We start from the raw sequence: 12,704 nt of genomic DNA on the forward strand, positions 1-12,704 counted from the left end.
TTTCAGTAATTATTATTTTTTATTATCTATCAATCAATTCATTATCTGGTCTATTTAGTTAAAAAAATAACAATGGCAAATACCTTTTACCCAAAGTGATGCTTTTAACCCTTTGAACTGTGCAATAGAAATTTTCCGCCAGTGCCTACATTGGTATTTTTGCTTATTGTGACGTCCATATCTTGAAATGCTTCATATCTCTAAAATCTATACTACCTAACCTAAAAGGTTATGTAAGTCAATAAACCATAATAATTGATAAACATATTGAAATTACGTCATAAATTAAAAAATACAAAAATCGGACATATTTTTTCATAAAATGTTACTAAATAAACACTAAAATTGTATTGCTATGCTAAACTTCTAAATGTAGAAACATGAACAAATTATTTCTTAACACTCCATAAGTTATTTGAACTATGTACATTTTTTTTGTTTTTGAGATACAGTATGCTCATTTTTATGAGCAGATCGAGTGCAAAGGTGTTTTGATAGTTTTGTTGCCTTCTGTGCGAAACATAATGTAATGACATATTCACTTGTGTCACAACGTGATGACGGGAAGAGACAGAAGCCTTAGCTTTCTGCTGCAAAAAGAATGAATGCTCTAGATATTATGGTTTTTATTTTTAAACTGGATCATGCAAACAACAATCTCCCGCGGGTGGCAGCATTTTTAAAGGGTTGAATAAATAAATAAATAAATAAATCAACAGTTCAAAATTGACAAAGACATGAAACCAGGAAGAGCAAACAGACATATGCTTGCTTTTCCTGGTTTGCATGCATTTAAGATGTTGCAAATGTTTATGTATGTTATATATATATATAATACATTTTCTAAATTTAAAGCGATTAATTTACCTCTAATACGCATATAGCTGTTGTTTACTTTCCACTAGTCAAATGCTTGCTGCAGCTATACTGAAATACTCCTAATTTCTGCAAATTCTCATGAAAATTTGTTTGGGTGAAATGAGTTGTATTAATGCAAAACAGATGCAGGACAGGTGGATTGTTAACATAAGCCCCGCTGCCTGCCGTCTGCGATCTGCAGAGTTATTAATGATTTAAACCCACAATGGGTTTAATCTCTGCCCTGCTTCTGAAGGTAGCACCTTTGTGTGTGTGTGTGTGTGTGTGTGTGTGTGTGTGTGTGTGTGTGTGTGTTTGCTTCCTGTCTCTGGAGGGTATAACTGAAGTGGCCTAGTAGTCAGTCTCTAATGGCACTGATCCTATTATGTGGATGAAGGTGGAGGGGACTGGAGACTGAGCAGAAGGGATGATTAAGACACCTGAGCCAAGAAAAGCTCTCACACACACACAACCACACACACACACACAAACGCTAAACATACAGGGACGCAGGTACGCATGTCTTATATAAACTCCTAAGGGATGTTGAAATATCGCCCGACTGATACTGGATTTTTGAAGATGATGGTGATATTGACTATTGGAAGTTAAGAAAAAAATAAATAAATCAGAAAACGATATATTTTCAAATAATCAGATCCCTTAGTTGTTTTTTTAATATAAATTGTGATAGATTCACACTAAGATAACTCTGGTTTTGTTAGCATTTAATGTGTAATGCCAAATCATAGTACTTCTAAGTAGCCTAACCTGTCCCGAAATCAATATTTGAAATGCTTGGCTTTAAATTATGACTAATATGCCTAGAAATAAAACAGAAATTATAAAACAAAATAAACAGAATTAGTGAAATTTAGAAAATTAAGAATGTGTATTTAATTTACCGTTGTAGACGAGCTCAGAGAACTTGATACCCAGGCCCTGTTTGATCCGACGCACTTCTTTGTCCATGGTGAAGGTCTCAATGTCCAAATGGGCCTTCAACAGAATTGTGCCTCCTGGGGTTTCATATATCCCTGACAAGCACCGAAAAAAACAACACGATTAATGAGTATTTGCACAAAACAACAACAGGCAAGCAAGTTTTTGAACAGGGATGAACAGATCAGTAGAGATGCACGCACCGAGGGCTGGGCAATAATTCCATGTGATAACGTAATCGTCTTTCAATGGAAGCGTATCGTGATGAGATCATATATAGAGAAATCGTGACACACAATTACGTCGTCTTAATTGATAATATCAAGCACATACTATCTCAAATTTTCCCAGAAAATCTGAATTGATAAGAATTGTGTTTATGGGAGTGAAGTTGAGTGTAATTAAATCAAACTATTGTCTTAATATAATTACTCTGTATTTATGTGCATGCGTGTAAACATAGTCAGTGTATAGCTGGAAGTAGTTATCTATTTTTTCTCTATAATTTCACTCGAAAGGTTTTTAATTAAATGAGAAAATACTCAGTATTTGTCTAGTATTTCATTCACACAGGAGTATACAAAAATAGGCTTTACCATGAGGTTACTTCATACAGACAATTTATTTAGTGACTTACCAGATACCATGATATATCGTGATATACATCGTTATCTAGATATAAAATGACCTGTATCGGGATAAAAGATTTTGGTCATATCGCCCAGCCCTACATGCACCTTTACCAGCCAGCCTGTATAATGTTGTCTATCTCAAATACTCAGCATAATATCTTCATGATTTTATATAGTCTACCACCTTTTTGAAACCCAAATGATAGAAATTGTGGCAAAATACTGAGATAGCACCAATACATCACTTAATTTGATCCCAACTGTCATCATCATCATAAAAGGTCATTCATAGAAACCACAAGCCCTGTTTATCTGAACTAACTACGAGCAAGCTCTATTAGCCATCAGCTGTCTGACAGACAGGCCTCACAAAACCTGGAAGAGGCTGTCCTGGGTAAATGACAGGGTAGGAGGCCCCTGCCAGCCTGGAGCCCGGACCAGGGCTCTGCCTACCCTGCAATTTACCCCCTCTGGACAGGGAGGGAGGGGTGAGGGGGGAGAAAAGACGAGGTAGATGACAGGAGAAATGAAGCTGTCACTCAAATGTCAGCTAAAACAAAAGGAGGGCAGGGGAAATGCTACCAGACAGATTTGACAACAGAAATAGGAGCTTTATCAATGACATCCATTTTTGTGAGAGCTGAAATCGTGAAAGACTGAGTGTTGTTTTCCCATCCAATACATGGTTCCTCACATCATCTGTCAATTTGAATGATAGTCACACTTTTTTATATTGAAGCTGTACTGCACAATTTGTGTGATGTTCTAACTCCAAAACTCTTTTCTGAGATTTAACAGATGAACGCTATTTTAATCTCTTCCAATCTGGTGAGCAGAGGAGCTCAAATCTGTACGACCCCTAAATACTCCAGCACTGTTTCCTGATCTGAAAATGGAGAAGCACTTACTTTGTGCTGGCGGCCAAAAACAGAGCTTAGCAATGCTGCTAATTGTCTAAAGCCTCAAAAGGTTGCCACCTGAGCTAGAACGGCTTGTGGCTTTTTGGTGTTCCGAGGCCACAGAGGGCACGTAGGGACATTTCCGCTGGCTCTATCAGATAAATAAGTTAAAACTGCCCTCCAACACAACTTGGCTTAAGCGCTCCAAAAGAGAGCTGTAGCTTATCAGAGAGGAGCAAACAATGAAACGCTATCTGGGTAAGCTCCAACAGTGGCAGTTTGGTTAAGCTGAAAGAGACAACTCCCCCAGTGGTTTTTGAGGTTTTAATCTTTTATACGGTTACTGCAGGTATGCTAACCATGCTGCAGGCCTGAAGGGGTTCAGGTCAGGAATTAATTCTTCCTGTGCTGATCCCCTTTGACCCTTTAGGCAAACTGTTAGTCCAGCATAAACAGGCAGATAAATATCTTAAATTGTATTAAAAAAGATCACACTAAGTACATTTTAACATGAAACAGTTTGCTATTTAGTGGAGGGACATTTCTGTACAAATAATTGCTTTTGAAAATGAGGATGCAGACATGAGGATGCCTGTTCATTAAAGTAATAATCTCAAAGATTTTAATTTAAATACATGTCTGTTAAGTCACTATCTAAAGAGGTAACACAATAGTGATTGAGCCTATGGCCCACAGATGAAAGTATTGCAGTATTTATATATTTGCACTATTATGAACTGAGTGTCTGTGGCAACATTCCCGGAAAAAATGCTGTGTTAAGTTATTTCTAATGCAAACTGAACATTTGCTACTGTGTTACATTAAAAGCATTTAACTTTGTGAAACACAAGTTGACTTTTATTATGAAGTAGTTACAGGAAATGCAATGTGTTCGTCAGTGAGATTGACACTGACCGCTATCGTTCATCTTTTTTTTTTTTTGTATTTTATTGAACTATATTCAGGCTATTTAATTATTTAAATAACTTAAATTATATATTTTATTCTGTTTTATGTGCTCTTTTGTAGATGTGCCTTAAACACACAGTATACACATACACAGTATGTATTCTGCATCTGTCCTGTACGGGTGTCAGGAGCACAGGGATACAAGTAGGTGCTGGGAATCAGGTGTGTGAATTTATTTTATTAATTTATTTCTTAAAATAGATGTATTAGTATCATTATTATTTATCAATTTATTTGTATTCAGAAATTTAAACATTTAATTTATTATATTTATTCTAAATTGTATTCATTTATTTATATTTTTTATTTTATTATTATTATTATTACCATTTTCTTTTTTTCCTCGCCTACTTTGTTATTGAATAGTTTGTTTTTCAATTTACAGTTACTACCTGTTACATGTACATATTATTTTATTTGTTGTGGTTTAGGTTGTTTTAGTCTTTTTCTTAAGGGAACAATAAAAAGCATGATTAAAATATTGCAGGGAGTAATGGTACGAGAAGCAGCCACAGTGAGCTGCAGGTGACAGGCTGCACATCTCCAACTTCTCAGCGAGGTAACCAACTACTTTCACTTTCGCAGACTCATGCCGTGTGCAGCATAAAATCAGACCACAGTTGCTCACAGAATGATGGAAAAAGGCCAATTATTGCCTGACTTCTTTATTAAAACAACAATTTGTTTTGCTGCCCCCCAGTATTCGGGGACCTGTAGTATTAAACCACATTTGCTGTAACCACCAGTAAACAGGGTGTCACCAAATCAACCAGGACTGGAATCATCCGGATTAGCACTTTAACAAAAGATAGAGCCATTTCCGACTGCTTTTGATAGGTGCACCACCTCAGCTAACGCCATCACCGGTGCACAGGTCAGAGGCCTGACAGCGCTGTGACAGGTGGGAAATGTTAGTCTGACACACGGGCTGTTGAATGTTTTGTAGCACAGTGACAACATTCTTGACAAACCATTTCAATCCCCCCGCGCCTCCCTGACCCCACGCAAATAAATATGACCCAACACAAATGGGTATGACATGCACCCATTCAATCCCTCCCCATCATCTATTGTGCTAACGCGACTGCCAGTCCAGAGGAGACCAACATGTACGCTTGATGGTAGTTATTCAGCCACTTGGACACCTTGTGCTCCACCTCTTCCTGTTGCTTCAGTGGAGGAAAAAGCTTTGATCTTTTGTTCAGTCGAGGGGAGAGAAAAGTGGGCTTCCCATTTTCCAATTTCTACCTGCCAAGTTGCGCCACAGCTACAAGTCTGTTGGCCAGTCAATTTGCCAATCATAGCACATAGTATGGGGGAAAAGGAGTGTGTGTGTCACTCTCTCTCTCTGTGTGTGTCATACAAGGCCAGAACAGCTCACTGCCCTTGTATATTAGCTGCGGTAACACATGTAGAGACCTAACAAAGGAGCTCTTCAAGCTGCCTGTTGATACCAAAGATAAAGAGACAAAAACATCCCCGCGCGGCTGCTTGTGCACATATGTGATCAACTGTGTATTTGTGTGTATCCAGTGAAGCGTGTGTGCCGTTATCTTGCTCGCAGTGCTCGTGTTTTCTGTATGTGTGTGCATGCATAAGAGAATGGAAATAACTTCATGATTCCAGGTGAACCAGAGGAAAACATTTCCTTTGAGGAGAGTGTGTTTGTCATCCAGCTGAATAGCAAGTGTGACAAAAAGCACTCATGTAAAATAACTGCAAATTGCATGAAAGCCTCGGTAACTGAAAGGAAAGCTTCTGAATGGATGTAAAATTAAAATATTGAGACGTGTTGCCGAGTAAGTGCAAATATGTCCATCTCGCCGCATTTACAGGGTATATCGCTGTTTGTGTCGGTGAGGAAGCCTGTCAGACTAATTTGGCACAAAGAGAAAAAAAATGTCATAACCAAGGCAGAAGAAAATAAATGTAATTATTAATTGCTTACCTCTGGACTTCATGCCGATGAAACGGTTCTCAACGATGTCAATCCGGCCCACGCCGTGCTTCCCTCTAAGAGAAAGACAGGGAGAGCCAGACACTTGTACATTAATTTCACCTTGAATTAGATTAACCCACATTAGGAGCCTTCAATTGCACTGAAAACATCCTCATCTCTTCATAAACAATACAATATTAATAATTCCAATTAATAAAAAGCAAAAAAAATACAACACAGCAGCCAGGAAATAATTCACATCCTTGTTACAATATGTCTCCTCATGATATTTCCACAGACCTGTGAGCATCATTGGTAAAGTCAGCACTAGAAGTAGCTGAGGCATCTTCTACATTTTGTTTTATTCATCATCTCCTCTCTTTAAATATAATATTTTGAATAGCAAAGCTGAAAAACTACATTAGTTTCCCCTGACAATGAAAATTAAATCCAAGCCATTATTACCACTATAAATGTTACAAACTAGTTTGTGATGCATGTAATGAAGAGGCAGCGTTAACTCAAACAGATGCCTCATAAAACTCAATAGTAATGTGTGAAGTTGATGACAATTTCCCTTTAAAAAATCCTCATCGGCAACAAGCTCAAAGCAATAGAGGAAACAGATTTTTCTTCAGCCGGCTCACCTTCAGTACTTTTCATTTATGCGGACAGTTGGAAAGCAGAGAGAGAGACAGAGTGGAGGAGACACGGGAGGGAAAACTCTGGTGGGATTTGATCCCAGGCCAGCGGCGACAGAACCACATCGTTCCAGAGGTGGTGAACTTAACCAGTGCTCCATCTCTGGGGACACTTACATACTATTCTGATAGAGAAGCTGTCTTACACTGGATATCTAACGAATCAGACATGGAAGGTAAAAGGGCTTTTGAAGTAAACTTAAAAACGCTTACCCAATCTCATTGAGGTATGAGAAGATATCCAGTGGTGAGTCCTTGGATTTCCCTTCCTTCATATTTGTCACCTTTACAGGCACTCCTAAAGGGAATAAAATATATCTTAAATTATATCAAACCAACATATAAATAACATACAATAAACCTCACTGTTTGCTGATTTTTAATATTTGATTCATATGACGTATAATGTGCTTGTGACTCATCTGGCACAGTCTAATAGTGAGATGAGAGATTCAGAAACTGACATGGCAATTAATGTCACGTTTTCTTTGTAAGTTAATAAGGAAGATGTATTTTGATTTTGAGGAAAATCATTTCCTGAACAGACTTGAAGTGAATTTAGCATAGGGCTGGCCAATACGACAATATAAGAATGTCTTTTGTATGTATTTTGCTATATTATTTCTAAAGGCTAGGCCTAGATTTATCTATCTTTTTTTCTATATTTTCATTTAAAACTGTTATGTTCACTTTGCACTCAAGTTCTTAAAATGAGGAAATACTTAGTACTTTTCATTAATCAAGTATTTAATTCACACGGGAGTATACAAAAAGGGGCTTTACCATGTGGTTATTTCATATAGACTATTCATTTATTGAATTGCCAGAAAACATGCTATACATATAGTGATATACAGTATATCGTTATCGTATTGAGATATGAAATGACTTTCATGATAGAAGATTTTTCGCCATATCGACAAAATTAGCCCATCATTTATTTGTTTTGATGCAAAAAAATAACAACTGCAGCAAAGCAGACTGAGGTTAAATTGTACCCTATATTGCACATTTACTCAGACGTAGTACAAGTAAATTAACATTACTTGCATAGCTGACAGTGTCATGCATTACTTAAGTGAAAATTATTTTTGGATACGTGATATCTTTCACTTGTTTGGTACCCGATGTGTGGAAGTACTATACCACAGTTACCTAGGCTGTTTTAATTTTTCAATTAAAGCAGTGAACATTCCTACTAGAAATATACACATGAAGTATTGAATACAACACAGGAAAAAGCAACCGATTGGCTGATAAGAGTCGATGGAAGGCAGATTGCCACAACGCAGCAGGCCAATTCTTGTGTTATGAGAATTAACAGCAAATTCAAATTGGTAGCACGTATTCTTGGAAATGTGTCTTTTGCTCTCATTCAGTTCCTTCACCTTGATGATGTTGTTTCTGATTGCATTTGTTATTCCCAAATAAATGCAGCCTTTATAAACATGTTTATGAACACAAAGCTGTATTGCAAAAACGGTCCTTTTGAATATTTATAGGGAAAAAAACAACAGCTGTGTGCATTTTTATGGTATCATTTACTACTAAAACAAAATGTTAATGTAATAGCAATACAACGGTCTGACATCACCTGCCAGACTTCGTCAAGAAGGGTAACAAAAATTGGTGATTTTCACCGAGATCAGAGATCAATTAACATATAATCCACAGAGAACAATGAGTAAAAACAAGGGCTGTCAAAGTTAACACGATGATAATGCGTTAACGCAAAATCATTTTAACGCCATTCATTTCTTTAAAGCAATCGATCTTTCAGAAGTTGTATTGGGCTCAGTTTTAAAGCTATCTATAGAAAAGATACAGGTATCTTATAAAACTATATAACCTAAGAAAATCCATTGGTACAAACAATGTCATACTAGCTTGTCAGCAAGGAGGTGAAATAACGCTCAAAACTTATAATAGGAAGCGATTATAATATGATAAAGTACTGAAACTAGGGCTGTCAAAGATTTAACGCAAAAATCCTTTTAATGCCACTAATTTCTTTAACGCATTAACGCAATTTATCATTCAAAGCTTGTAGTGGGCTCAGTTTTAAAGCTAGAATGAAGATACTGGTATCATATGAAACTAGAAAACCTAAGGAATCCATTGGTCATGTCATACTAGCTTGTCGCGACGGAGGCTAAATAACGCTCCAAACTTGCACTAAATTTTGGCGAGAAAAAACTGGCATGGCCATTTTCAAAGGGGTCCCTTGACCTCTGACCTCAAGATATGTGAATGGAAATGGGTTCTATGGGTACCCACGAATCTCCTCTTTACAGACATGCCCACTTTATGATAATCACATGCAGTTTCGGGCAAGTCATAGTCAAGTCAGCACACTGACACACTGACAGCTGTTGTTACCTGTTGGGCTGCAGTTTGCCATGTTATGATTTGAGAATATTTATCATGCAAAATGCAGTATCTGTGAGGGTTTCTGGACAGTATTTTTTCATTGTTTTGTGTTGTTAATTGATTTCCAATAATAAATATATGCATACAATTGCATAAAACAAGCATCATTGCCCACTCCCATATTGACAACAGTATGAAATACTTGACAAATCTACCTTTAAGATACATTTTGAACAGATAAAAAATGTGTGATTAATTTGTGATTAATCATGGACAGTCATGCGATTAATCGTGATTAAATAATTGAATCGATTGACAGCCCTAGTAAAAACCTTTACAGTTCATCAACAGTTTTGGGAAATGGCTTTTCAAAAACAAATGGAAAAAATTAAGTTCAACTCACAAACTTGTCAAAAAAAAAACAGCAAAGATTTGATCAAATCTGCTGACAAGCGCTCATTATCCCCGTCGCTGAAATCAATAGTCGTCAGCTAAAAGTAAAAGCCATTACAAAAGGAGGTGGTGAGAAGGGCTAATAAATTCAAAGGCCCTGCTCATTTGAAAGCTGTGAAATCGTGGGCAGGCCTTTTCCTAATTCAATTACACACGCAGCTTTGTTACCCTTACTCTCTTCAGCGCTGAGATTTTTTTGCGCCGCTGAGTGTTTGTGTGTTCATGCGCAGGAGGAAAAAAAAACAGATTCATCATCACCCATCTTCCAACTAGTATATCTCTTTACACACCCACGCTTGCGCCACACACTTCCTCTCTAAAGCCACTTAAACCAAGTACACATCAATCACTGTCAAGGACCTGCTTATTCATGGCCTTCAATGAGCAACACGGGCCAAAGGTGGAGGCGAGGAAACAAACATGAGACCCGTGTGCGTGTTGAGAAGGGAATATAACCATTTGAGGACTACAAAAGGAGAGGAAATCTGCTGATATTCACTCTCCATCCGTCCAGCGCTCGGCCCTATACGTATTTTAGCGTGCTTGCAGTTGTCAGTCACGTAGCTTTGAAGAGAAGAGCAGCACTTCTGTTGGCCTTTCAACCAGCGTTTACAAAGCCTTCACAGGAATGACACGTGAAGGACTTGACAAATTTTTTTAGACAAGGGCTTTGTTGATGGCCCATTCTCATATCGCGGGAATCGTGGCGGCTCCCATGGCAGAAGAAAAAGTACCTCCCAGTGCAGGAGAGGGCAGTATGGATGGTGCATTATTAAAACGGCGCCCCCCCTCCCAGATACCTAATAATTAGATTAAAAGTTCAAATAAATTAAGTGTCTGAACGTGGGAGTGTAGGGGCTGGCCTTTCGTGCCTGTGCTCTCTTTTTTCCCTCGCTCTCTCCATCATGCGGGCTCTATCATTCACTGAGGGGTCTTTTTCTCTCCGTGATCCTTTTCTTCAGTTTTTCGCAGCCTAACAGTGCAGACAATGGGAGCACAGACACAGTTGTAGGAAAAATTACTGCTTTACATTTTTCCTCTCTGTCTCTTTTTCCTCTCCACTCCTTTGGCGTGAAAGGAGGGAGGGATGAAATTTTTTTTCTTTCTTGAAAAAGGGACAGAATCGGGGGAATGGAGTGTTTGACGGGGGAAAAGGTTCCTGTCGTTAAATATTCTTTTTTAATCAGTGAGAAAACTTTGGTGAGAAAGGCAGGGATGAAAAGGTGGGAGGGGGAATGAAATGAAACATTCTTGTGCTGATCTTGTGCTCAGAGGGAGGAGTAGGCTCGGGCCTTTGTGTGGACAACTAAAACAGCTTTTGTCATAGGGTGCTCAATAAAAGGCACAGAGAATATGTGTGAAAACGGAGCGCAGGCCTGCAAAGAACCCGCGAAACCAGACTGGGCTTTACTACTAAAAGCATACCTCATCTCCAGCTGAACTGACACCAACCGACTTGTTTTATAGTTAAACATTTTCTTTGGGAAACTGGTAAAGTGTTACCAGTTTCCCAAAGAAAATATGTTCTGGACACCATTTCAGTGCAAATACATGTTGACTTCTGAATGGCATTTTAATTGGTACTTTTAGCAGCTTTAGTGGTCACAAATATTCCCACCAAATCTTCTCCCAACCTCCCCATATATTACTATTATAGCTCATAAAGCTGCCCATGTGATCAGAGGAGCGAGTGTCTGTCAGTCGATTGATGTGAGCGCTCTGCAGCCTCCGCTAGTGATCGAGGATGAAGGGACATCTGTGCCATTTGCCCCAGGCTGGGATGTTTCTTGCCATTTTCTCTTTACGCAAACATGTGACACTTTCCACTATTCAGCTCGGCCCTTGTGGCGATATATCTAATGAGCGTCTCCCTGGCCCCTCGGGGCTTGGTGTATTAGCTGGACTTAATGCTTCCGGCCTGCGTGTGTGCCCCCGGGCCAAACATGGCAGCTTTGGACCAAGTAATGCTGTGAGGGGTTAAGGATAAGTCTGGGTGGTCAGGAATGGTGATAAAGTGCAAGCGGGTCAGTGTGAGAGCTGTAGCCCTGCAGCGATGACCATCAGTGTTAAGTAATATGAAGGGAGTGAGGATGAACACTATCTATTTCTGGTGCATTATAGAAGTAAGTGCAAATAACTGAAACTTCTTTTCAAGTGTGTGTGTGTGCATGATATACAACAAAAAAAATACAATCAACGCATCCAATCGATTTTGATGGGTGACAGATTTCAGAAACCAACCCTGGGAAAGTCCTGACGTTTTTCAAATGAAGTGCAAATTTCCTTTTAATTTAATTTGCCCTAAAATCTGACATAATTAAAGCTCAAATGCAAAAGACCAGGTTGCATTCAACAGACAAATTCCAAATCAATTTCACAAATATGACAGGTAAGACCAATAGAGTGGTGCAGGAATGACACATTTTTGTAGGCCAATAAGGAAGTTAGAATCGCCCTGGTTCCCTCGACAAAAAGCCAATGGGATTTTTCCATTGGGTTTTGGATTATTGCAGAAAATCAGCTCTGTGGCAAACAAATGTTTAGGATACTTTTTGTTCTGCAAGATAATCTCCACAAATGAACACCACTTTTATGACTTTTTAAGTGTGAATGCAATCGCTAGAAGTAAAACGCTAACGTTAGGCTTTAAACGAACTACAACAGTTGCATGAACGTGACTATACACAACGGGGCTGTAAAGGCGGACGAGTCGGCATGATGATGTTTTGTAGTCTCATTTAACCACTTGTTAGCATCCACCTTTTTTAAAGGCTTCAAAATTCAAGAGTGGAGTATTTACCGACGTATTTTCTTTTATCATAGAACAAAACGTTAAAATCTCTTAAGCTTGTGTTGACCACAGACCTTATTTTATGCATCTAACTAAAAAACTTGAGATGAGGGAACAGGAAGAGCTAAAATGCTAACCCATTTACAGGTT

General features: G+C 38.4%; 2 protein-coding genes across 2 annotated transcripts in view; one reads left to right on the forward strand and one right to left on the reverse strand.

Annotated features, from left to right (window-relative positions):
• The window catches only part of traf2b (Tnf receptor-associated factor 2b), a 171,352-nt gene that overhangs the window by 119,378 nt on the left and 39,270 nt on the right, over nucleotides 1–12,704 (forward strand). The gene's annotated exons all lie outside the window — the stretch shown is intronic.
• Nucleotides 1–12,704, reverse strand: part of ass1 (argininosuccinate synthase 1) — a 39,619-nt gene that overhangs the window by 7,199 nt on the left and 19,716 nt on the right. The window contains exons 10-12 of the mRNA XM_074618569.1: nucleotides 7,154–7,238; nucleotides 6,249–6,313; nucleotides 1,764–1,895 (exon numbers count right to left, since the gene is read on the reverse strand). Of these exons, the coding sequence (XP_074474670.1) occupies nucleotides 1,764–1,895; nucleotides 6,249–6,313; nucleotides 7,154–7,238 (282 nt within the window). The remainder of the gene's footprint in view (nucleotides 1–1,763; nucleotides 1,896–6,248; nucleotides 6,314–7,153; nucleotides 7,239–12,704) is intronic.

This window comes from Sebastes fasciatus, chromosome 19 (genome assembly GCF_043250625.1).
Source record: "Sebastes fasciatus isolate fSebFas1 chromosome 19, fSebFas1.pri, whole genome shotgun sequence".
Lineage (NCBI taxonomy): Eukaryota > Metazoa > Chordata > Actinopteri > Perciformes > Sebastidae > Sebastes > Sebastes fasciatus.